General features: G+C 43.7%; 1 protein-coding gene across 7 annotated transcripts in view; it reads right to left on the bottom strand.

The window, feature by feature from the left end:
* LOC112223636 (non-muscle caldesmon) overlaps positions 1 to 21,425 on the bottom strand; it is a 44,723-nt gene extending 23,298 nt beyond the window's left edge. For 2 of the 7 annotated variants that reach the window (XR_006079034.1, XR_002949381.2), the window contains exons 1-2: positions 21,026 to 21,425; positions 12,076 to 12,228 (exon numbers count right to left, since the gene is read on the bottom strand). Coding sequence is in view for 4 of the 7 variants with exons in the window: in XM_024386769.2 (XP_024242537.1) it covers positions 12,076 to 12,228; positions 21,026 to 21,084 (212 nt within the window). In the remaining 3 variants the exon portion in view is untranslated. The remainder of the gene's footprint in view (positions 1 to 12,075; positions 12,229 to 21,025) is intronic. The other 5 variants (XM_024386769.2, XM_024386937.2, XR_006079048.1 and 2 more) reach the window with 4 other exon arrangements.
* Between the last annotated feature and the right edge of the window lie 4,591 nt (positions 21,426 to 26,016).

Raw genomic sequence — 26,016 nt, 5'->3', positions numbered from 1 at the left:
GATTGTTATGAAAACTTGAAATCGGCCCTAATTAATCGGCAATTCTGATTAATCGGTCGACCTCTAGTAGAGAGAGGACTACAGCTTCCTAATATGACCACCAAAGAGGTGTTTTGGTTGGTGTGAAACATCCCAAAGTGCCAAACAATGGTTCTGTAGTATGGGTCAACATGGGTTCTACAGTATGGGTCATTATGGGTTCTATAATATGGTCAACATGGGTTCTATAGTACAGGTCAACATGGGTTCTATAGTATGGGTCAATGTTGGTTCTATAGTATGGGTCAATGTTGGTTCTATAGTATGGGTCAACATGGGTTCTATAGTATGGGTCAATGTTGGTTCTATAGTATGGGTCAATGTTGGTTCTATAGTATGGGTCAACATGGGTTTTATAGCATCGGTCAACGTTGATACTTCCGGCGCCGACAGAGATGGCCGCCTCGCTTCGCGTTCCTAGGAAACTATGCAGTTTTTTGTTTTTTTACGTGTTATTTCTTACATTAGTACCCCAGGTCATCTTAGGTTTCATTACATACAGTCGAGAAGAACTACTGAATATAAGATCAGCGTCAACTCACCATCAGTACGACCAAGAATATGTTTTTCGGGACGCGGATCCTGTGTTCTGCCTTACAAACAGGACAACGGAGTGGATTCCATGCAGCGACCCAAAAAACGACTCCGAAAAAGAGGGAAACGAGGCGGTCTTCTGGTCAGATACCGGAGATGGGCACACCGTGCACCACTCCCTAGCATTCTTCTTGCCAATGTCCAGTCTCTTGACAACAAGGTTGATGAAATCCGAGCAAGGGTAGCATTCCAGAGGGACATCAGAGACTGTAACGTTCTTTGCTTCACGGAAACATGGCTCACTGGAGAGACGCTATCCGAGGCGGCGCAGCCAACGGGTTTCTCCACGCATCGCGCCGACAGAAACGAACATCTTTCTGGTAAGAAGAGGGGCGGGGGCGTACGCCTTATGGCTAACGTGACATGGTGTGATGAAAGAAACATACAGGAACTCAAATCCTTCTGTTCACCTGATTTAGAATTCCTCACAATCAAATGTAGACCGCATTATCTACCAAGAGAATTCTCTTCGATTATAATCACAGCCGTATATATCTCCCCGCAAGCTGACACATCGATGGCTCTGAACGAACTTTATTTAACTCTCTGCAAACTGGAAATGATTTATCCGGAGGCTGCATTCATTGTAGCTGGGGATTTTAACAAGGCTAATCTGAAAACAAGACTCCCTAAATTTTATCAGCATATCGATTGCGCAACCAGGGGTGGAAAGACCTTGGATCATTGTTACTCTAACTTCCGCGACGCATATAAGGCCCTGCCCCGCCCCCCTTTCGGAAAAGCTGACCACGACTCCATTTTGTTGATCCCTGCCTACAGACAGAAACTAAAGGCTCCCACGCTGAGGTCTGTCCAACGCTGGTCTGACCAAGCTGACTCCACACTCCAAGACTGCCTCCATCACGTGGACTGGGACATGTTTTGTATTGCGTCAGATAACAATATTGACGAATACGCTGATTCGGTGTGCGAGTTCATTAGAACGTGCGTTGAAGATGTCGTTCCCATAGCAACGATTAAAACATTCCCTAACCAGAAACCGTGGATTGATGGCAGCATTCGTGTGAAACTGAAAGCGCGAACCACTGCTTTTAATCAGGGCAAAGTGTCTGGTAACATGACCGAATACAAACAGTGCAGCTATTCCCTCCGCAAGGCTATCAAACAAGCTAAGCGTCAGTACAGAGACAAAGTAGAATCTCAATTCAACGGCTCAGACACAAGAGGCATGTGGCAGGGTCTACAGTCAATCACGGACTACAGGAAGAAATCCAGCCCAGTCACGGACCAGGATGTCTTGCTCCCAGGCAGACTAAATAACTTTTTGCCCGCTTTGAGGACAATACAGTGCCACTGACACGGCCTGCAACGAAAACATGCGGTCTCTCCTTCACTGCAGCCGAGGTGAGTAAGACATTTAAACGTGTTAACCCTCGCAAGGCTGCAGGCCCAGACGGCATCCCCAGCCGCGCCCTCAGAGCATGCGCAGACCAGCTGGCCGGTGTGTTTACGGACATATTCAATCAATCCCTATACCAGTCTGCTGTTGCCACATGCTTCAAGAGGGCCACCATTGTTCCTGTTCCCAAGAAAGCTAAGGTAACTGAGCTAAACGACTACCACCACGTAGCACTCACATCCGTCATCATGAAGTGCTTTGAGAGACTAGTCAAGGACCATATCACCTCCACCCTACCTGACACCCTAGACCCACTCCAATTTGCTTACCGCCCAAATAGGTCCACAGACGATGCAATCTCAACCACACTGCACACTGCCCTAACCCATCTGGACAAGAGGAATACCTATGTGAGAATGCTGTTCATCGACTACAGCTCGGCATTCAACACCATAGTACCCTCCAAGCTCGTCATCAAGCTCGAGACCCTGGGTCTCGACCCCGCCCTGTGCAACTGGGTACTGAACTTCCTGACGGGCCGCCCCCAGGTGGTGAGGGTAGGCAACAACATCTCCTCCCCGCTGATCCTCAACACTGGGGCCCCACAAGGGTGCGTTCTGAGCCCTCTCCTGTACTCCCTGTTCACCCACGACTGCGTGCCACCACGCACGCCTCCAACTCAATCATCAAGTTTGCGGACGACACAACAGTGGTAGGCTTGATTACCAACAACGACGAGATTGCCTACAGGGAGGAGGTGAGGGCCCTCGGAGTGTGGTGTCAGGAAAATAACCTCACACTCAACGTCAACAAAACTAAGGAGATGATTGTGGACTTCAGGAAACAGCAGAGGGAACACCCCCCTATCCACATCGATGGAACAGTAGTGGAGAGGGTAGCAACTTTTAAGTTCCTCGGCATACACATCACAGACAAACTCAATTGGTCCACTCACACAGACAGCATCGTGAAGAAGGCGCAGCAGCGCCTCTTCAACCTCAGGATGCTGAAGAAATTTGGCTTGTCACCAAAAGCACTCACAAACTTCTACAGATGCACAATCGAGAGCATCCTGGCGGGCTGTATCACCGCCTGGTACGGCAACTGCTCCGCCCTCAACCGTAAGGCTCTCCAGAGGGTAGTGAGGTCTGCACAACGCATCACCGGGGGCAAACTACCTTCCCTCCGGGACACCTACACCACCCGATGTTACAGGAAGGCCATAAAGATCATCAAGGACATCAACCACCCGAGCCACTGCCTATCATCCAGAAGGCGAGGTCAGTACAGGTGCATCAAAGCTGGGACCGAGAGACTGAAAAACAGCTTCTATCTCAAGGCCATCAGACTGTTAAACAGCCACCACTAACATTGAGTGGCTGCTGCCAACACACTGACAATGACACTGACTCAACTCCAGCCACTTTAATAATGGGAATTGATGGGAAATGATGTAAATATATCACTAGCCACTTTAAACAATGCTACCTTATATAATGTTACTTACCCTACATTATTCATCTCATATGCATACGTATACACTGTACTCTATATCATCGACTGCATCCTTATGTAATACATGTATCACTAGCCACTTTAACTATTCCACTTTGTTTACATACTCATCTCATATGTATATACTGTACTCAATATCATCTACTGTATCTTGCCTATGCTGCTCTGTACCATCACTCACTCATATATCCTTATGTACATATTCTTTATCCCCTTACACTGTGTATAAGACAGTAGTTTTGGAATTGTTAGTTAGATTACTTGTTGGTTATTACTGCATTGTCAGAACTAGAAGCACAAGCATTTCGCTACACTCGCATTAACATCTGCTAACCATGTGTATGTGACAAATAAAATTGGATTTGATTTGATTTATAGTATGTGTCAAACATTAGTTTTATTAGTTGTATTATTATGTACATGGTATACACTGTCCAACTAAATGCTAACATGGGTTTTATTACACGTGTAAAACATGGGTTCTATAGTAAAGTCTACAGTATATGTCAACTACAGTGTCGGTGAGAGCGGACGTGGCTCACACACAGCTAACAAAGCCATCTCCCAGCAGCCCAGCGAGTGGAGCTGCTGCTGAGCCTGTCTATGAACATCATCAGGCACAGATCGAAACACACACAACACAGGGAAACAGCTGGAACAGCTTGTAGACTGGCTCTGGTGTTGTTGTTTCTCCTCTACAGCCACTGTCGCAAGCTAACATGTGTATGTGTGTGTGCGCGTGTGTGTGGTGAGATGGTAGGCCGTTGACACCTGATTTCACCAAATAAACACTTGGGTTGGGAGAGGAGTGGTGAGGAACTGTAGGCTGAAGTAAGAACAACATTAACTGAGATTAGAGCTGGCAGGAACACTGAATCAGCCCTGGGTTCTTTTAGCAGTAAACAGTAATGTGGTGACCATTGTAGACAGTATTGTGAGGACCATGGTAGACAGTAATCTGGGGACCATGCTAGGCTGTAATGTGGGGACCATGATAAACAGTAATCTGGGGACCATAGTAGACAGTATTGTGAGGAATATGGTAGACAGTAATATGGGGACCATGGTAGATAGTATTGTGAGGAATATGGTAGACAGTCATCTGGGAACATGGTAGACAGTATTGAGGAACATGGTAGACAGTAATCTGGGGACCATGGTAGACAGTAATGTGAGGACCATGGTAGGAATCCTATTTGGTAAAATAGGTGGATAACTGTGAGTTTTACAGTCATCTCCTCTCTCCTATTCTATAACTCAACATCTGAGGCATGTTGAGAAATGCTGTGAGACCAAGGCTGCGTCTGATATTGAACCTTTTCCCTACAATGTACACTCATAGCACTGTGGTCAAAGTAGTGCACTTTATAGGGGATAGGGTGCCATTTTCGGACAGAGCACCAAACTCAAATCAAATGTTATTGTGAAGGTGAAGACCTTAGTGTGAAAGGTTTACTGACAAGCCCTTAAACTACAATGCAGGTTTTTTTGTAAGCAAGATAATATATACAAAACCAATTTAAATAAAACAAATACACTATAATATATCAAATACAAAGTAACACAATCAAATAACAATAACGAGGCAATATACAGGGGGTACCAAATAGGGTGTTAACTTCGGATGGAATGATTATAGATTTTTGTTATTGTATAAGGATATGCTTTCCCATGCATTAAATTAAATTGAAACAGTAAATGACCCCACCAAGGCAAAATACACAAGGTTCAAGATGTGTATTATTACATTTTCAAAGCACCACATCAAAATAAAAATAAAATAATAAACCCCAATGAGTCGTGCACAACCCATGTCCAAATTATTTCAAGCTTGCTTAACACGTTGGCGCGCGTTGGAGCTCAAAAAATCGAGACACACATAAAGTCCAGAAGCTCCCCACCGTTGTGGTTACTCACTACTCGTGGATATTCCCTCAGTGAAGTATGGCAGTTCCTTGCAGGTTTCCTCACAAGATCCACAGCAAGCATAGCTATCAATGCAGACAGTACTCTTTTAGCAGTAACCGATATCCCATGGGAACATGAACTGGTTAATCTTTCCCAAGCAATTCTCATTTGGTTTCACACGATGCTAGGCTAACCTCAAGGCTGTCCAATACCTCCATGATGAGACAGTAGCTTCTGTCTTTACTAAGTCTTTCTTAACAAAATTATAACAACTCTCTTATAAAATCCCTTCAAAACTCAGTAGGTATGGGTTTGGTTCTATTTTTATCATCTTCTTTTATCATTTTTCTTCACCAACGGTCATAATGTAACGTTCATCCTTTTCTCAATGTCTCTCTCCCTCTCTTTTCCCCCAGGCCTCCCATTATATCCAGGTCAACTCTCCCATTGGCCACAGCTTAACAAGCGACTTTATTAGTCAAAACATAAACTTAAAAGTAAACCAACCTATTCACTTATACATTAAAGAAATATTTCTTCAGAAGAAATGCATTAACAACATTATAGTATGGGAGCAATTCAATCACCTTTTAAATCAAATACCAATTAATTATAACAAATAAACTCAATTCTTGTTTCTATCAAGGGTAATACATGTACATGTAGGTAAGGGTAAGGTGACTATGCATAGATAATAAACAGCAAGTAGCAGCAGTGTAAAAAGGAGATCAATGCAAATAGTAGCCATTTGATAAACTGTTCAGCAGTCTTATGGCTTGGAGGTAAAACCTGTTAAGGAGCCTTTTGGTCCCAGATTTGGTACTCCAGTACTGCTTGCCGTGCAGTAGCAAAGAGAACAGTCTATGACTTGGATGGAGTCTTTTTAGGGCCTACCTCTGACACCGCCTGGTATAGAGGTCCTGGATGGCAGGAAGCTTGGCGCCAGTGATGTACTGGGCCATACGCACTACCCTCTGTAGCGCCTTGTGGTCGGATGCCGAGCAGTTGCTATACCAAGCAGTGATGCAACAGGTTAGGATGCTCTTGATGGTGCAGCTGTTGAACATTTGGAGGATTTGAGGACCCAGATGTTTTCAGTCTCCTGAGGGGGAATAGGCGTTGTCCATGCCCTTTTCAAAACTTTTTGGGGGTGTTTGGACCATCACAGTTTGTTGACGATGTGGACACAAAGGAACTTGAAGCTCTCGACCCGTTCCACTACAGCCCCGTCGATGTGAATGGGGGTGTGCTCAGCTCTCCTTTTCCTGTTGTCCACGATCAGCTCCTTTGTCTTGCTCACATTGAGGTAGAGGTTGTTGTCCTGGCACCACACTGCCAGGTCTCTGACCTCCTCCCTGTAGGCTGTCTCATCGTTGTCAGTGATCAGGCCTACCACCGTTGTGTCGTCAGGAAACTTAATGATGGTGTTGGAGTTATGTGTAGCCACGCAGTCATGGGTGAACAAGGAGTACAGGAGGGGATTAAGCAGGCACCCCTGAGGGGCCCTCGTGTTGAGGATCAGCGTGGCAGATGTGGGGTTGCCAACCCTTATCACCTGGGGGCAGCCCGTCAGGAAGTCCAGGATCCATTTGCAGAGGGAGGTGTATAGTCCTTCGCTTAGTGATGAGCTTTGAGGGCACGATGGTGTTGAACGCTGAGCTGTAGTCAACTAACAGCATTCTCATGTAGGTGTTCCTTTTGTCCAGGTGGGAAATCTGTTGATCCTGCAAAGTCTAGTGGGTCTAGCGTTTCTGGGATGATGGTGTTGATGTGAGCCATGACCAGCCTTTCAAAGCACTTCATGTCTACTGACATGAGTGCTACGGGGTGGTAGTGATTTAGACAGGTTACTTTGGCGTTCTTGGGCACAGGGACTATGACGGTCTGCTTGAAACATGTAGGTACTGTATTACTGACTCAGTCACATTACTGAGCGGTAAAGCCCTATGCTGAGTAAACACAGGCCACTAACAGCTCTCCTCTCCTGTGTTTATAGTTTCTCACTGGAATGTTATTAGCGGACAAGTTGACAAAAGGGTGACATATACAGTGCCTTGCGAAAGTATTCGGCCCCCTTGAACTTTGCGACCTTTTGCCACATTTCAGGCTTCAAACATAAAGATATAAAACTGTATTTTTTTGTGAAGAATCAACAACAAGTGGGACACAATCATGAAGTGGAACGACATTTATTGGATATTTCAAACTTTTTTAACAAATCAAAAACTGAAAAATTGGGCGTGCAAAATTATTCAGCCCCTTTACTTTCAGTGCAGCAAACTCTCTCCAGAAGTTCAGTGAGGATCTCTGAATGATCCAATGTTGACCTAAATGACTAATGATGATAAATACAATCCAGTATTAAGTATTAACTTAAGGGGGCTGAATAATCTTGCACGCCCAATTTTTCAGTTTTTGATTTGTTAAAAAAGCCATTACCACGTTTTGAAGTCATTTGCTGGTGGAAAAAGCAGAAAAATCCTCTTGTCCTACCCACATGTTTTGATGACCACATTATTGAAAGTGCAGCAGTGACCACTGTCCTCCCGTTCCCAGAAGTTGGTCAATATTGACGTGGCTGTGGTCCATACAGAACAGAAGACATGTCGAGTGCCCATTCATCACCACACATCCTTTCTGTCCTCACCACAACACCTGCCTCTAGACTAACACAGTGTCGTGCTTTCATACAACATGCTTTCATACAACACGATCACAGGACATTTACTTGTTTACCACAGACTATTTCACTGTTTATGGCTGCATCCCTTGTTCTCAATTTCCACCTGAAGACATACCCTAATCTAACTGCCTGTAGCTCAGCCCCAGAGGCAAGGATATGCATATTCTTGGTATCATTTGAATGGAAACATTCTGAAGTTTGTGGAAATGTTAATTGAATGTAGGAGATTATAACACAGTAGATCTGGTGGAAGAAAAGAGAAAGAAAGAGCATACATTTTCTGTTTTTTATCACAGTCAGATAGGATGCTGGAGATAATTTTGATGGATAACACAAGAGGGCAAATGTAGGTGTGCAAAGTTTCAGACTGATAACTTCAGGAATGGGTGAGCTACATGACATTTAGCATGAAGTCACCCAGGTGTCGCACACAAGTTGCCCAAATGTACCCAAGTGGCCGAATTGGTGAAATGACCTATAACTATGTACAACAGTGCAAATAACTATATACAACATATCAAAAAGAAATTCTAACACACAACAAAAATATATAAACATTTTTAAAAATATATTATTTTTAAAATATTTTTTAAAAACAGGGGTAGACCGTTTGGAAATCCTCTACACAATATTTTGCTGCCTGTGCCATGTCCCATAGCAGTCTCTTTCTGATGTAAAGCAGAGGCAAACTGAACAAGTGGTGCAGGTGATGGGGGACTTCATGCGACACAGAACACAACGACGCCTCCATGCTGTGCCCTTTTGGCCCTGAGGCACAGTCATACCTGCAGTAATGAACTGTGGCATATGAACACCACTGGAGGCAGGAGTAGAGGGGGCATTGCAAATTGCAAAAAATATATTTATTTCATAAAACGGCATTAGCACTTACCCGTCCAGAAGTACGTCCTGTCCTTGCAGAAACAGCTCCTCAATGTTTGAATCATAACACTCAAAGATTCCTCAAACAAAAAATCTGTCTCACTTTCCCGATCAATCTCTTCTATAATCTGGTGCAAATCTGTATACTTAGACTTGGACTTCGCTTTTCCTGATTTATTCGCCATGATGTCTTCAATGAAATCGTTGAAAAAACACTTTCCAAAATACTACTTTCCAAAACGCTGCTGTGCGTAATAAGCGTGACCTGTGGTCAATGGCGAGAATTAAGTTTGTTACACGTGCGTTTACAAACAAGGGATGGTGGTCCAACCCATAACCATCACATACTGGCGTTTTACCTTAGCTCATTGGCTATCTACCCAGCTAGATTTCAAGAAGATCAGTGGTCATTGGGCAGAAATACAGTCAATCAACGAAGCTTCGCTGATATTATTGGTGCGCAATGAAGTCATTGCTCGTTGTCTTCAAATCAGTTCACTTTGGTCAATACTCCAGGCAAAAAAAAACAATCAAGTTTGGCTGTGTTGCAAACATTCAGATGATTGCACTGAAACCAACTATGACTAGATAAACGATTGTTTAGTGTGTGTAATTACGTCAAATTCCATTGATAGAGATGGAATTCACGACACAAACGGTTTACAAAATGTTTTGTTTTAGGCTATAAAAATGGATTTTATCAAAAGAAAACGGCACTTCATTTGATCACTGGGACCCTCAGGAAGAGAAATAAGAGAAAGATATCAGAATGTAAGTCACAATTTTACCTTCACCTTGTTGATCGCTCTTCTCAAACAAAAGCATGGTATTTGTTCTCTGTAATAGATATTTTAAATCGAAAAACGTAGTTTGACTACCAAGATCCTAATCTTTTGAAGGGTGTAAGACACTTGCATTTTCAAGAATGTTTAATGTTATGACGTTGTATTTTTAGTTGTCACTCTGAAATTTCCACTGATGTTGATCCCTGTACGGGGATCGCAGCCATAAGAGGTTTAAACTTCACAGGTTAGTCCGAACATCTGCACCTGGCTGAACAAAACCATGAACCTTCTATCAATTACCAGGTAGAGTAAAGAATTCTATCTTTAACGAAGAACAGATTAGCAGCGCACCTCTCTCTCTCTCTTTGTCTCTCTTTCTCTCTCTCTCTCTCTTTCTCTCTCTCTCTCTCTCTCTTTCTCTCTTTCTCTCTCTCTTTCTCTCTCTCTCTCTCTCTCTTTCTCTCTCTCTTTCTCTTTCTCTCTCTCTTTCTCTCTCTCTCTCTCTCTCCCTCTCTCTCTCTCTCTATTTTCTTAACCCTCCATTCATTAAAACAGTCCTGAAATGAAAGTCTGTTTCATCTTTGCAGGAGCTGGCTGAACGTAATGCTCCCTCCAGGCATTCCAATTATAATTAAGTAGGTTAGCTACTAAAGTAAATTGATGTTTCCAGATGGTAGTTTATATATATATATTAACATATATTTAATGGACAATTAGGAATAATGAGCAGTAATTGTGGTGGTTGGATTCTTCAGGTGTTTAGTCATGAAGATGTTGTTATGAAGTGGTTAGTTCTGACACCAAAAGCTCTCTGGTAACAAACCACAGGCACCTGTTGGAAAGGAATATTTGTGTAATGGCTCTGAAATGTCATGTTACTGTAATGACTTTGAAAACAAAGAGGAAGGAACCTGGTCTGAATCTCGGCTGGCAATTACATTGTTGAGAGAGCAGTACACAGTCAACGACACAGAGATCAAATAACAGCAAACCCCAAACCAGTGTTCACGGTTGTTTTGATGTTTGGTCTTCTGAACTATTATTCGACTGTATCATTTATAATTTATCCCCCTTAGGGATAAAGAGGAAACAGGGAGTCCTTGAAACAGTTTGAAAATGTTACTATGCCTGTTTTATGATCAATCCAAAATGACAGACTACACTGAGTGTAGTGACTTTACCTCATGTCAAGTCACTCATTACGGTTTAAAAACGTGGAGGCATTGTCATGATCTAGGGCTGTTTTTGTTCTTTCTTCTCCCCGTTGGAGAACGTGTGGCAGTTAAAGGCCATGGTAGTAGTAGTTTCCCAAGACGCTCTGTCGTAAACATTCTTCCGAGCTGCTGTAATGAGAAATGCAGCTGTGTGTTCTTCTTTGCATGGAGAGAGTGAATCAACCAGTAAGGTAGAGAGAGAGAGAGAGAGAATAGAGTGAGAGAATGAGCATGTGAGGGAGAGAAAGAGAGAGGGAGAGAGCGAGAGAGATGGCTAAACGAGAGAGCAGGAGAGAGAGAGAGAGAAAATGAGGCATGTGGAGATTAGTGGAAATATTTGTTTTTTTTGTAACCACACATCCTCAGGATAGTGGAGCAAACCCATAAACAACTGAATGTATAGCAAACAAGGGGAAGTAACTATCCCAGTAGAACTCCCATGGTATTATTGCATTTGAGTAATTTAGCAGATACTCTTATCCAGAGCAAATTACATAAGCATTTAGGGTTAAGAGCCTTGCTCAAGGGGTACATTGACAGATTCTTCACCTAGTCAGCTCAGGAATTGAACCACTGACCATTCAATTACTGGCCCAACACTCTTAACCACTACACTACCTGGCTCCACAGCCAGGAAATCTGACAAACAGCCCTTCATATAAATCATTATATCAGCTGCTTCAGCACAAGACAAAACATAATAGAGAAACTGTAGTTTGGATGTGGGAGATGTGACATGAATGAGTGGGTCACAAGGTTGGGCTCCATTCAAATTGAAGGCAGACAATTTATTAAGAAGTGATTTGAATTTAACATTCAGAAATGTAAATAATTTTGACATAAATCATTTCTACTTTTCAGTTTATTGAGAAGACATTGAATATAAATGCAATTTTTTTGATAATTGAATTGTAATTTTAGTTTGTTTCCTGAATTGACTGTCTTCACTTCGAATTCAGCCCAACCCTGGTGGGTCAGTGAGTAATGTTTGGTTGTGGGACAGGGATGATAGGAGATGAGTCATGCCTGATCTACAAGGTTCAATAACACCATTATCATGCTTGATGAGTCATAGTATAGTACTTGGGTACTTACAGGCCATCCTCCGCCAAGGCCCCATTGTCCAGTGAGGGGCCTCCAGGGCCCAAGGTACTGCTGCTGCCCATACTGCGGAAGGATTCCCGGGCCCTCCGCCGACGCTCTCGCTCCACCTCCTCTGCATCCTCCACGCTCCTCTGGGTGGTTATTCTGTGGGGCGAGAGACGGGGTGAAGATATTTGTTTAAAGCTACAGTCTGTGATTTGTAAAATAACAAAATGGGTCACCTCCACTTGAGAGATGAGGCTAAGGAAGAAATATAGTAAGAATTGTAATGACCATTGAACAGCTTTCAAAATCCCAGACTATAGCTTTAGAACCTTACTGAGAAATGCTTTTCACCCCTATGTGTCTTTGAGTTTTTTGTGCCCGACATGGTTGGATCCCATGAGTCATTGTCCTGGGCTCTCCCAAGAAGATGTTTCTAAACAATGGCCTGTTAATTCCTGGAGAAGGGAGAATGCCAGGAGAACATCTGCCTCAGACCTCCTAGCATTCAGCTCGTCACGGATGAGCAATGACATCCCAACAGAACATCGGAAATTCTACTGCATCCCCCTGTGTTTATCTCACTAGTAAACATACACACACATGTGGTTCTACTCATGTTTGCATTTTACTGCAACAACACATTTATCACAACAGTGTAAACCACTTTATCCACGTCAGACCAAACCAAACTCCCCTTGGGATTCAAAAAGGGTTCAGAGTGCATCCTCACTAATGTAGACATTTAAATGTTTCCTGGAAGTGCATGACATCTAGTTTTCTGTATTTATGAAGAGCAGATTCCACAGCACTTATGGACTTGTCGGCTGTACTGTTTATCTGTTTTGTAACGAAGGGGTCATGGTACTAGCCTCAGAGTAAATGTAGGAAGTTCAAGACATCTATTTTTCAATGTAATGACCAGATAGTTTACAGCACTTACAGACTTGTCTGCGGTACGTCTCTGCTGTGTAGCCAGCGAGGGCCATGGTATGAGCCTATAAGGGTGAATGCAGGAGAACTGCCTGGTCAATAGGTTCCATCTGTGTGTCAGGGTGTCAAATGACAACACTCACATGCATTCGGCTTCTGGGTCAATTAAGGCAGTCTCAGGTCACTAATAGGGCCCTAATGTGTCCCAGGCCCCGGGGCGTTTGTGTTACCACCACCTGAGGCCATCTGCTTCAGTGACTCTCCCTTTCACAACACCCCATATAAAGGTCCATGTAGGTGGGATGGTCCGTAAAACCACACCCCCACCGCTAATCACAGGGTTTTTTGTGAAAGGGAAAGGGGGGGGGGGTGAAAGGGTCAGAGCACAGCTGGATCTAGGTTACCCAGATACGTTCCACTATTTTCAATGTTGGTTTCCTTCACAATCAGAACTGGTGGCCAGGGGAAAATGAGCTGATAACCAAGTGCCCAACACCACTGACTGATGGATGAACCAGGAAGTATTGTCATGGTTTCACAAAGGCGACTTCACGGACGGGTTGAAAAACTGATGTATAACTCATTTGATATGTCAATTGAGAAACAAAGGATCATTTTTGACTTTGTCTCCTCAAAAATGTTGACACAACACAACCATTGTGGAGACAAGAACGCAGGCACACCATCCCATTTGGTATGGTTTTAGAGGATGTGGCAGTCGGACTTAACTTCTTATACATATCATTCTTTTTCCTTTCATTTGCATTATGGGATTATCTCATTCTTGGCACTAGTCAAACGTCTTGACTCAGACGATGATGTCATTAATCTGTTGGTGACTGGATTATCGATGGCCTTTCTTTCTTTGTCATCCTCTTTCATTCACTGTCTAAATCTGTCCTTGTTTAAACCTAATCTAAGAGACCCATTTTCCCACCCCGTTTGTCTTCTGGATCTGCAACCGTGGGAGGTGGGGGGGGAATAGCAGTGAGGAAAGACACGCCAAAGAATCTGGTTTACATTGGGGCTTATGTTGCCTTTCCTGACAATTGTAACGACATCTAATCTCGACTTCCTCTAAATAATGTTCAAAAGCCGCAGGGCCAAAGAGACAGATCCCGACAGTTAGACTGTTAAGTGGATTTATTTGGGGCTGTTTTTCCCCTTTGTGAATTCACACTAGAGCAAGCCTGAGCATGCCACTGTTGTCTCCACACAAAACTGAAAACAAACAGACAACTGCCTCTCCAGACCAGATGGGTCGGTGTTGTGTGTCACAGGGGAGTGTGATTAGCAGAGTTCTTGGAGTGGGAACTGCCAGATGCTTCACCTTTCTGACAGACATATTTACTTATCAAATCACATTTTATTTATCACATGCACCGAATACAGTGAAATGCTTACTTACAAGCTCTTTCCCAACAATGCAGAGTTAAGTAAGAAAGTGAAAAACACATGAGAAAACACAGTCACATTTGGCAGTGATTACTTGCTGTGAGTTTTTCTGGAAAGTTTCTGAGAGCTTTGCACACCTGAATTGTACCATATTTGCAAAAATTCTTCAAGCTCTGTCAAATTGGTTGTTGATCATTGCTAGACAGCCATTTTCAAGTCTTGCCATATATTTTCAAGCTGATTTAAGTCAAAACTATAACTAGGTCAGCCAGGAACATTCAATGTCATCTTGGTAAGCAACTCCACTCCAGGGTATATTTGGCCTTGTGTTTTAGGTTGTTGTCCTGCTGGAAGATTCATTTGTCTCCCGGTGTCTGGTGGAAAGCAGACTGAACCAGGTTTTCCTCTAGGATTTTACCTGTGCTTTATTTTTATCCGCCCAAATAAACTTATGACAAGCAGAACCATAGCCTGATGCAGCCACCACGTGTTTGAAAATATGAAGAGGGGTACTCAGTTGTGTGTTCTTTTTGGATTTGCCATAAACAATGCTTTGTATCAGGACATAAAGTTAATTTCTTTGCCACATTTTTTTCAGGTTTACTTTAGGGCTTTACAGTTTTGGAATATATATCCTGTACAAGCTTCCTTCTTTTCAATTAGGTTAGTATTGTGGAGTAACTACAATATTGTTGATCCATCCTCAGTTTTCTCCTATCACAGCCATTAAACTCTGTAACTGTTGTAAAGTCACCATGATGAAATCCCTGAGTACCTTCGTCTCCGGCAACTGAGTTAGGAAGGGCGCCTGTATCTTTGTAGTGACTTGGTGTATTAATACACCATCCAAAGTGTAATGAATCACTTTGCCATGCTCAAAGGGATATTCAATATCTGTTTTGTGTGTAGGTCAGTGACACAAAGTCTCAATTGAATCCATTTGAAAGTCAGGCTGTAACACAACAAAATGTGGACAAAGTCAAAGGGTATGAATACTTTCTGAAGGCTCTGTACTGGGCCATCCCCACCACCCTCTGTAGTCAAGGGCGGTGCAGTTGCCATACCAGGCGGTGATGCAGCCAGTCAAGATGCTCTCGATGGTGCAGCTGTAGAACTTCTTGAGGATCTGAGGGACCATACCAAATCTTACTTACTGAGGGATTTTATTCCTCCTAGAGCATAGGCCACCAACAAACTTAACAGAAAAAGGCCACTCTTGGGTTTCAGACTGGATGTTCAGAAATTGGGAGAAGTTTGACGGTCTAAACAGCGGTCTAAACAGGGATCACAAGCAATAACCATGTTTCATGATAATGTACTGTGTTTGGTTAGCAAAGTGTGGGTTGCAGGCAGCCCGAGTGAATTTTGCTCTGGAAGTTAATGATATGATCTACCCCAGCAATAAAGCCTTCAAATGCACTGAGGGTTGGAATGATTGTGGAACAAAATGTGAACCCCTCTGGTAGTTCATTCTCCATCTCTGACTCCCTTGTTAGGTTTGACACCTGGCTGTTAAAGATGATTGACTGGCCACCCGGAGATCACAAAGATCAATGGAGTACAGGAAGAGAGGTGACCCCTAACATCTCACTGTGACACACTGAGTTTCCTGCCACACTGTGAAAATTTGAGCCAAAATTATGACAGAGCCATATATTCCTTCTGTTGTGTAGCATTTACATGTATACACACACACACACACACACACACCCTTTGCTTGACCATTGTACGTAATATTTGACTAGAGATGCATTAGGTAAGAAAGTAAGTATTTCACAGGAAACCACAGTCATTATTATCTTAAAGTTAGAAAGGTTCAGAACACTTGTTTAGCTCTTCGCTACTCGCTGAACGATTATATAATAACATGCTTTCCTTCCTCTATTAAAAGCCAAACAGACAGACACTGAAGAGAGGGTGCTGTGAAAAATGTCCAGGATGATGTCATGGTTGTCATGAAACAAGTTAGAACAGTTGCTATGTGGACGCCATTACATCAGCCAGACACAATACTATGTTGTTGACGATACTGAGGAGATTACTTTTCCAAGAATCGAGTGAACAAGTCACTAACTGAGAGGAGCTTTTGCCAATTCACACTGCCATGAACTAACTTGAACTACAGATTAAAACCAAGTCAGCTGTAGCCTTATGTGTCTCTACTCAAACGAATGAAAGCCTACTATGAATGCCACATCATCATGACACTTTCCAGTCATTCCAAAATGGCTGGTCATTTTTAGTGAAACGCAACATGTTTATGGCAGACGTTTACACACGGCCACCTGGGGAGGATGAACGATGACCATGGAGGTGACTGCCAGGCAATCTGACTGCATTGCCATCAGAGGAAGCTGGTGAGAGGAGATATAGGAGGACGGGCTCATTGTCATGGCTGGAATTGAATAAATGGAACGGTATCAAACACATAAAACAGGGAAACGAAGTTTTACTGTTCCATTTATTCCATTCCAGCCATTACAATGAGCCTGTCCTCCTACAGCTCATCCCACTAGCCTCCTCTGGCTGCCATGGACACAGGCCTGCCTGGGCTCCCCCTGTAAGCCAGTAGAGTAGAGAGTAATCACTAATCGCCATGTTATGGCTCTCGACTGGCCCCCCGTGCAGAGCCCAAATGGAGCACAGCTCATTTACTACAGTCTGGGAACACCAGGGTCCTTTTGGTTTGTTTACCTACGGGCTTTAGTCAAAGCTCATTACACACAGGTAACTGACAAAATAAAGCAAACCACCAACATAAAGCGTCTTAATGCGGCGTTGGTCTCAACTGCATGGAATACCCTAATACAGCTGTTCAATGAGCAGGTCTGGTGAATCCATTTGCACTTCATCTTATCTCACTGTGTTGGATTTGATGGTTTTAAGTCCATGGTGAGACCGATAGAGATAAAATCCATCCACCACTGAGTCTATCTTATCCTATAGGATCTTAACTGACCAAGGCAGGAGAGATAACCATCAGAAAGCCAGTCTGTCTATCACCTCTTTCCCTTCCTGCTCTAAAGAGAGTGATCTCTGGAGAGGGAAACACCTGGGTGTTTGCTCTCCCCTGTTTCCCTCCAAAAGCCGACAACCTTTGGTAAGGCACACCAGGGCAAGGGCAACGGAGAACCTTGGTCAAACAGTTTACTATATAGGGAACAGGGTGCCATTTGGGACATAGTCAGAGTTCATTGCCTTTTCACTCAACTGGCAAAGCCCACCACATTCCTCTGTCTCTATCGTAAAACAGAGAGAACACCTAGTCCACCGAGGTCACAGGCTGAGGTGGGTGGATCTGTAGTATTAATGTGCCTGTATTGATCAGAATCAGAATTGCCTTTATTCGTCAAGGACATTTTAATATACCCAGAATTTATCTTTGCGAAATAGTACTGCCTGCAATAGACAAAATATACATTTACACATAGTCTACATATAGACAATATAGACGAAGGCTAGCATAGGGGTGAGCAGGCCAAGGTGGGGTGGGTCTGTAGTATGAGTGTGTCTGCTTTAATGCAGGCTAGCAGAAGGGTGCACAAAACAGACAGGCTTCCCCTGCTTGACGCTTCTCTGGATGCCTTGTGAATGATCTCATCACAAACCTCTGAGTGATGGAGGATCAGAGATGAGGAAGACGGAAAAGAGAAAAGCTCTGTCTCTTTCTCTCTTTCTCGCTCTCACTCTCTCACCCTCTCTTTCTCACTCCATCTCTCTCACTCTCTTTCTCTCTCCATGTTTCTCTCTCTCTCTCTGTCTCTATATATGTCTTTCTCTGACTTCATTCAAAACAGATCCACCTCACATTCTTTCCTTGACCCATTCTGATGAATGTCACAACATCAGATAAAACGTGTTTAGAGGCCACTGCTTTTTCTGAGATTGTTTCCATTTGTGTTCTGTTTGCTTTTATTGGTATCGACACAGCGCTCTTGGAGGTTTTAATGTGGTTTTACTGTGAATACCTCCTCTTGGTAGAAGCTGAAGTTTGGGACAGTTTCACTGCTTAGTGTAAGGGTGCTTTTCACCAACAATAAGACTCAAATTTGAGTCTGTTTGGCTTCTAACATCAGTATTTCTGACTCACTTAATAGTAAATCTGAGGCAACATAACATTTAATCAAGAGGATGAAGGATCATGAACTAACTGTAAACCATATTAAACAAGTAATAAATAGTAGTACAAATAACAAATAATAATAATAACAAATAATAATAATAGTACATAGTAAACAAATAATAAACACTTCCAAGGGTTTGGCATTGTCATATACTTTCTAATGATGGGATGGGACTCACTTGATAAAAGATATTGGGCAACAGAACATGTAGACAAGCGTGTGAGAGGTTTGGAATTATCTGACACTAAGGTTGGGATGGAGATGTGTCTGTCTGAAGCTGATGTCATCCATCTCTCCCCACTTTCCCAGTGGGAACATCTGCACTGAGGATTAGCCCAAGTGTCTCGTGGGAACACAGTTTTGATGCTCCCCCCAGGCCTGGCTGTATAGTATTTATGTTCCCTAAAGACATTGGATGAAGTGCCTTCTTCCCACCTCCTAACTTTCCACACCCTCTGAGCAGCCTAAGTGCCTAAGCCTCAACTCTCAGCTGTTTCATAAACCACACCTGCCCTGCTCCACCGGAAATCCTCAAGCCTGTCTTTCTTCTCCCATTGACAAAACTGGAACACTCTGAATAGACAATTCTCAGTGAAGACTGAATTCTGCATTCATTTACTCTCTTTCACTTATTCTTTTGTTAATCATGACAGTTGAAGTGTCTTAAGGTCCCTTTCCCAAACAGTGTTCTGTGTTTGATCAATCAGGGAAGGCTCTGGATCGACTGATCTGCTGTTTGGAAATTAGACTGAAATGGGTCTCGATAGATGGAATCTATGTTATTTCATGTCTCTCGTATTTTAATTGTGTAATTGCCCCCCTTCATGTTATAGTGATATTTCTATTTCTATTGTTTATTACCATTTTCATTATTTTATTTCACTAGTCCTGCGAGTTGAAGCTGGAAGCCTAAGATTTTCACTGTGCCCTGCAATCACACCTGCAACCCTGACCATGTGACTATTAAACCCTCTGAATCTGAATGTTGAGTGATTTCTGGACCTGCACTAAATGGAGGCTATCGATTTACAGACCACCTACACTTTACTTTCACTACTGGCTCTCTCCCTCAGAGTGACACTGGGGGAAAGGAAATGTCAAATAAAGAGAAATACCTAACATGCCACCACCCGTAAGCAGCCCCTTTTCACAAGGGAGTGGCCCATGTCACCCCTGTCACCTTTGACACAGTTCACAGCCCCAATTTGCCTCAGTTTCAGTCAGAAGCGAAAGCCTGGGGCACCAATCTCATCTCTCTTTCTCTCTTTCTCTCTTTCTTTCTTTCTTTCTTTCTTTCTCTCTTTCTCTCTTTCTTTCTTTCTTTCTTTCTTTCTTTCTTTCTTTCTTTCTTTCTTTCTTTCTTTCTTTCTTTCTTTCTTTCTTTCTTTCTTTCTTTCTTTCTTTCTTTCTTTCTTTCTTTCTTTCTTTCTTTCTTTCTTTCTTTCTTTCTTTCTTATTCCCTATCTCTGTCCCTCTCTCTCTTTCTCCCTCCCTGTCACCCAGAGTCTTCGAGAGGAAAAACAACCAAGGAGATCTGATGTAAAGGTCTGTCTGTGGTGTCAGAAGCACTGCTTCAGTCCTAGCTGACAAAACTCCACTCCGTGGTGAAGGAAGTTTCTGATGAACTTCACCAACTTCACTGGAGACGAGACTAGTCTTTGTGAAATCTAGCTCTGACTACATCGATTCGCCCAAGGTCAATACTTCACAAATGTTTTATTAGGAAAATGTTTGTCCTATGTTTGTCCTCTGAAGTTGCTTGCCTTTCTTTGTTTGCTGAAATCCATATTTTTTCAATAAACGTTAATCAAATACAACCACAGACTGCCCATGTGGACATTGAATCTCAAGGAGGAGACAGTCAGGAAACAGTCAGTAGTGGTATTTGATTAACTTCAGTCCCAGTCCCTGTCCAGGTTGTGTTGTCAACAGTGATAAGACCCAGGGCAGTGGACATTGAATTACCCATCCTGTAATCATAGCAACAGGAGAAAGCCCGGGGTCTGTATACATGAAGCGACTCAGAGTAGGAGTGCAGATTTAGGATCAGGTCCCCCCTCTTAGTCATTATGATATAGAAGGCAAAAGTGTGCTGATCCTAGATCAGCACTCCTATTCTGAGAACATTTGTGGAAGCTGCTGTGGGATCTACCTCTGACCAACATCTACAGTACACTGATCCACCTCTCTGGTGCTCGATCTGACAAACATGTTCACTAAAGAGAGGCTGGCTAGCCAGAACTGGGGATATATGGCTACATGGTTTAGCATGGTTTAACATACAGTGGTTCCTCAATTAAAAGTTGCGTTATACCACGGTATAGTGTACGATATGCTGTGCTATGGTACGCAATGGACTCTAGCAGGCTACAAACATAGTGCTGTGACTCAATTTACTAGAGTTGAGCACCTTTTTTCTCGAGCATACCTGAAAAACAGCATACTTAACTATCTTTCTCTATTCAAACTATCTCTACTCCAAAAACGGGTTTCATGTTTTTACTCACTTCAAGAGGTTCTGCAAACCTTGCTTGCTGGAGTTTCTTCTCAGGATAGCATGTGACATGTCTCCTTTCTCCTCTTCTGACCCTCTTTATCGGAATCAAAATATCACAAGTGTAGCTCCTCTTCCTCCGACAGAATGACAGAACCTCTCTGTCTTTTCCAGTCCTGAGCCCAACGGCCAGTGATGAGGTTTCTATAGAACAGATCTCTGTACTCCTCTTTTGTCCCTCAGACGAGAAGGCACATACACTTTCTGACCTAGCCACACAGACACACACCCCCAGGGCTCCCTCGTCTCTTAGATGCTGGCCCCCACGTAGCCTGTTGAAAATGTGAGGAAAGCTCAGAGCAGCACTCTCTTTCCTCTCACAGAGACAGACTTTAGTTACTGCCCCCCTCACCCTCCTCCTCTCTCCCTCTCTCCTCCTCCTCTTCCTCTCTGCTACATGTGGTTCTTATTGAGTGCTCCGACCGTAGCCCAATATCTTTTTTCCTCCGTTACCCGTTCTGCAGGGTCATGTGGCTTTCCCTGGGGGAGATGTAAGATGATACCCCCACCCAACGTCCTCCAATCCAGACCCCTAATACCCCCCTGTCCCTCTGTCTGTCCCCCGGGCCCATCCACTCCCTACATCTCAATCTTCACTCAGATTAGAAAAGATGAAGAAAACAATTGAGATATTTGTGTTTGGAAACAAACAACACTTAATGGTCCTACACATATATTGAATGCTTGTCCTGTGCACACTACCTCAAATTACTAATAATCAGTAAAACAAAATATTGAGTAGGTTCAGTTTTATTTACCAATCATAAAGTAGTAAAAACATTTTGAATGAACACATTTCGTTTATCAAATATGATTTATTTAGAGGCATGTGGCATTTGGAGAAGTACTGTGTGTCACTTTGGTGGTCCTACTGTTTATGTTCCTTTCCAGCCTGTCTGGAAAGTGACACTCTGTGGGACTTGGTGTCAGTAAGGCCAGGTAGAAGATACATGACAAAGTTCAGTTTTCTTGGAAAACTATCAGGGAATATTCTGAACATGCAACAACAGGTCATTGGGGAGTCTCCTGTGTATTCAGTGTGTGTGACAAATGACAAGCATAGCGTCAGCAGACAAGTGGTAGCATAGCGTCAGCAGACAAGTGGTAGCATAGCGTCAGCAGACAAGTGGTAGCATAGCGTCAGCAGACAAGTAGTAGCATAGCGTCAGCAGACAAGTGGTAGCATAGCGTCAGTCTTACACTATTCAAACTTTATAATATGATTTATAGTTCCTATATGGACTTTCCGTATTATGAGAACGTGCACTTTTTTCAGGCCCCAATGGAAGAACAATCACAACCCACTCAACACACACAGACAAACACACTTTCCTTTTCTGTTCAGCCTCTCATGTACCCCCCTGCCAAAGTACACTGTCACCAGGGCGACGGCATAGTCACTGCCGTTACCATGGCGAAGCTGCCCACCACTCACGCCTCCTGTGCTGCTGAGACTCTCTCTGTGACACGTCGGACAAAGGGAGTACTCAGCCTGTCAGAGCCCGACTTAGATTGGCCCTCCCACTGTCCCACCCCCCTCATCAGGAGAAGCTGCTCACAGCAGCAGGGGAACAGCGGTGGAGAACAACCCAAACCAAATAAAATACTTTATGGCCCCCTCACTGACCTGAACACTGGTTGTATCTAAACCTGGGTTTAAATACTATTTGAAATAATAATAATTGTAAGTACTTTATCTCTGCTTGATTAAGTTTCCCTGGCTTAATCAACCAATAGAATAGTCCCAAAATGTGAAACACAGCCCATCTGGCATTGTGGGCACGCTATAGCAAATGTTCAAAGTATTTGAAAGATTTCTGATAATGTTTGAACACAGCTCTGGGCGTATCCCACTGGTCGTATCCCGCTGGTCTTATCCAACTGGTCTTATCCAACTGGTCTTATCCCGGTGGTCTTATCCCGGTGGTCGTATCCCGGTGGTCGTATCCCACTGGTCTTATCCCACTGGTCTTATCCCGCTGGCCGTATCCCGCTGGCCGTATCCCGCTGGTCGTATCCCGCTGGTCGCATTCCGCTGGTCTTATCCAACTGGTCTTATCCAACTGGTCTTATCATGGTGGTCTTATGCCGGTGGTCGTATCCCACTGGTCTTATCCCGCTGGCCGTATCCCGCTGGCCGTATCCCGCTGGTCGTATCCCACTGGTCTTATCCCGGTGGTCGAATCCGACTGGTCGAATCCGACTGGTTGTATACCACTGGTCGTATCCCACTGGTCTTTTTCCACTGGCTGCATCCCACTGGTCTTATCCCACTGGTCTTTTTCCATTGGCTGCATTCCACTGGTCGTATCCCACTGGTCGTATCCCACTGGTCGTATCCCACTGGTCGTATCCCACGGGTCGTATCCCACTGGTCTTCTCCCACTGGTCGTGTCCCACTGGTCGTATCCCTCTGGTCTTATCCCACTGGTCTTCTCCCACTGGTCTTCTCCCAATGGTCATATCCCACTGGTCTTCTCCCAATGGTCATATCCCACTGGTCGTATCCCACGGGTCTTATCCCACCGGTCTTATCCCACGGGTCTTATCCCACTAGTCTTATCCCACTGGTCGTATCCCACTGGTCTTATCCCACTGGTCGTATCCCACTGGTCTTATCCCACTGGTCTTATCCCACTGGTCTTATCCCACTGGTCTTATCCCGCTGGTCGTATCCCGCTGGTCGTATCCCGCTGGTCGTATCCCGCTGGTCGTATCCCGCTGGTCGTATCCCACTGGTCTTATCCCACTGGTCGTATCCCACGGGTCGTATCCCACGGGTCTTATCCCACTGGTCTTATCCCACTGGTCGTATCCCACTGGTCGTATCCCAGACACACAGAATAAACAGTCCCATAAGTGTAAGACACTACCTGGCCATGACACTGGGACATCTATAGCTGCTAGTCTGACCAGCTTTCCCCCCTCATTTTTAAAAAGACTTTTGTGTTATTAGTTTCCGTTACAACACCATAATTGATGAATAATTATACAGTCGTGTAACTAAGTCACTACTCCGTCTCTACTGTTAACTTTCTACACGGTCAAGTACTGGCCCCCAAAGTGAGTAGTGACTGAGAAAAGATGACATTACATTCTACTGTAGTGTTCCTTTATAATGGAATAATATTATCCATTGTTCTTTTCAAAAGGTTATATTTAACACATTCTCAAGTCTCAGCAAGTTGTGTACCGTATTTGACCCACCGTACAGTGGATCACTTATCAGAGAGAAGGCCAAATGCCAGCCAACTCCACAGTATGATACCACCGGTGTGGTTGATCTACAGCTGCAGGGCCAGGGATTGACACACACACACACACACACACACAGGATCTGATCCACACACAGAACAGAACCCTGTCATTGTGCATTCCTCCCCTGACATTTAATCCAGGCCATGGCAGCCATCCCATCTGAGGCCATTATGAAGACACGAAGGAGGAGGTGGATCATCATCAGACACTGCTTTGTGCCTGTGTGTCTGTCTGCATGTTTACGTATCTTTGTGTCTACGTGTCTTTGTGTCTGTGTCTTTGTGTCTACGTGTCTTTGTGTCTGTGTCTTTGTGTCTACGTGTCTTTGTGTCTACGTGTATTTGTGTCTACGTGTCTTTGTGTCTTTGTCTGTGTCTTTGTGTCTACGTGTCTTTGTGTCTACGTGTTTACGTGTCTACGTGTTTACGTGTCTATGTGTCTTTGTGTCTACGTGTCTTTGTGTCTACGTGTTTACGTGTCTACGTGTCTTTGTGTCTACGTGTCTTTGTGTCTACGTGTCTACGTGTCTACGTGTCTGTGTCTACGTGTCTGTGTCTTTGTGTCTACGTGTCTTTGTGTCTACGTGTCTTTGTGTCTACGTGTCTACGTGTCTTTGTGTCTACGTGTCTACGTGTCTTTGTGTCTACGTGTCTACGTGTCTTTGTGTCTACGTGTCTACGTGTCTTTGTGTCTACGTGTCTATGTGTCTTTGTGTCTACGTGCTACATGTCTACGTGTCTTTGTGTCTACGTGTCTGTGTCTTTGTGTCTACGTGTCTTTGTGTCTACGTGTATTTGTGTCTACGTGTCTTTGTGTCTTTGTCTGTGTCTTTGTGTCTACGTGTCTTTGTGTCTACGTGTTTACGTGTCTACGTGTCTTTGTGTCTACGTGTCTTTGTGTCTACGTGTTTACGTGTCTACGTGTCTTTTTGTGTCTATGTGTATTTGTGTCTTTGTCTTTGTCTACGTGTCTTTGTCTTTGTGTCTTTGTGTCTACGTGTCTACGTGTCTACGTGTCTGTGTCTTTGTGTCTTTGTGTCTTTGTGTCTACGTGTCTACATGTCTACGTGTCTACATGTCTACGTGTCTACGTGTCTACGTGTCTTTGTCTTTGTGTCTATGTGTCTTTGTGTCTACTTGTCTTTGTGTCTACGTGTCTTTGTCTTTGTGTCTACGTGTCTTTGTGTCTACGTGTCTACGTGTCTTTGTGTCTTTGTGTCTTTGTGCCCTTGTGTCTACGTGTCTTTGTGTCTACGTGTTTACGTGTCTACGTGTCTTTGTGTCTTTGTGTCTACGTGTCTTTGTGTCTACGTGTCTTTGGGTCTACGTGTCTATGCGTCTTTGTGTCTACGTGTCTTTGTGTCTACGTGTCTACGTGTCTACGTGTCTTTGTCTTTGTGTCTACGTGTCTTTGTGTCTCGTGTCTTTGTGTCTGTGTCTTTGTGTCTTTGTCTTTGTCTACGTGTCTTTGTCTTTGTGTCTACGTGTCTTTGTGTTTACGTGTCTACGTGTCTTTGTGTCTCTACTTTGTGTCTACGTGTCTTTGTGCCCTTGTGTCTACGTGTCTTTGTGTCTACGTGTCTACGTGTCTACGTGTCTTTGTGTGTGTCTTTGTGTCTACGTGTCTTTATGTCTACGTGTCTTTGTGTCTACGTGTCTTTGTGTCTACGTGTCTTTGTGTCTACGT

Source organism: Oncorhynchus tshawytscha, linkage group LG01 (assembly GCF_018296145.1).
Source record: "Oncorhynchus tshawytscha isolate Ot180627B linkage group LG01, Otsh_v2.0, whole genome shotgun sequence".
Classification (NCBI taxonomy): domain Eukaryota; kingdom Metazoa; phylum Chordata; class Actinopteri; order Salmoniformes; family Salmonidae; genus Oncorhynchus; species Oncorhynchus tshawytscha.
Note: the sequence above shows the minus strand (reverse complement) of the source record. Positions and strands in the feature narration are given on the sequence as shown.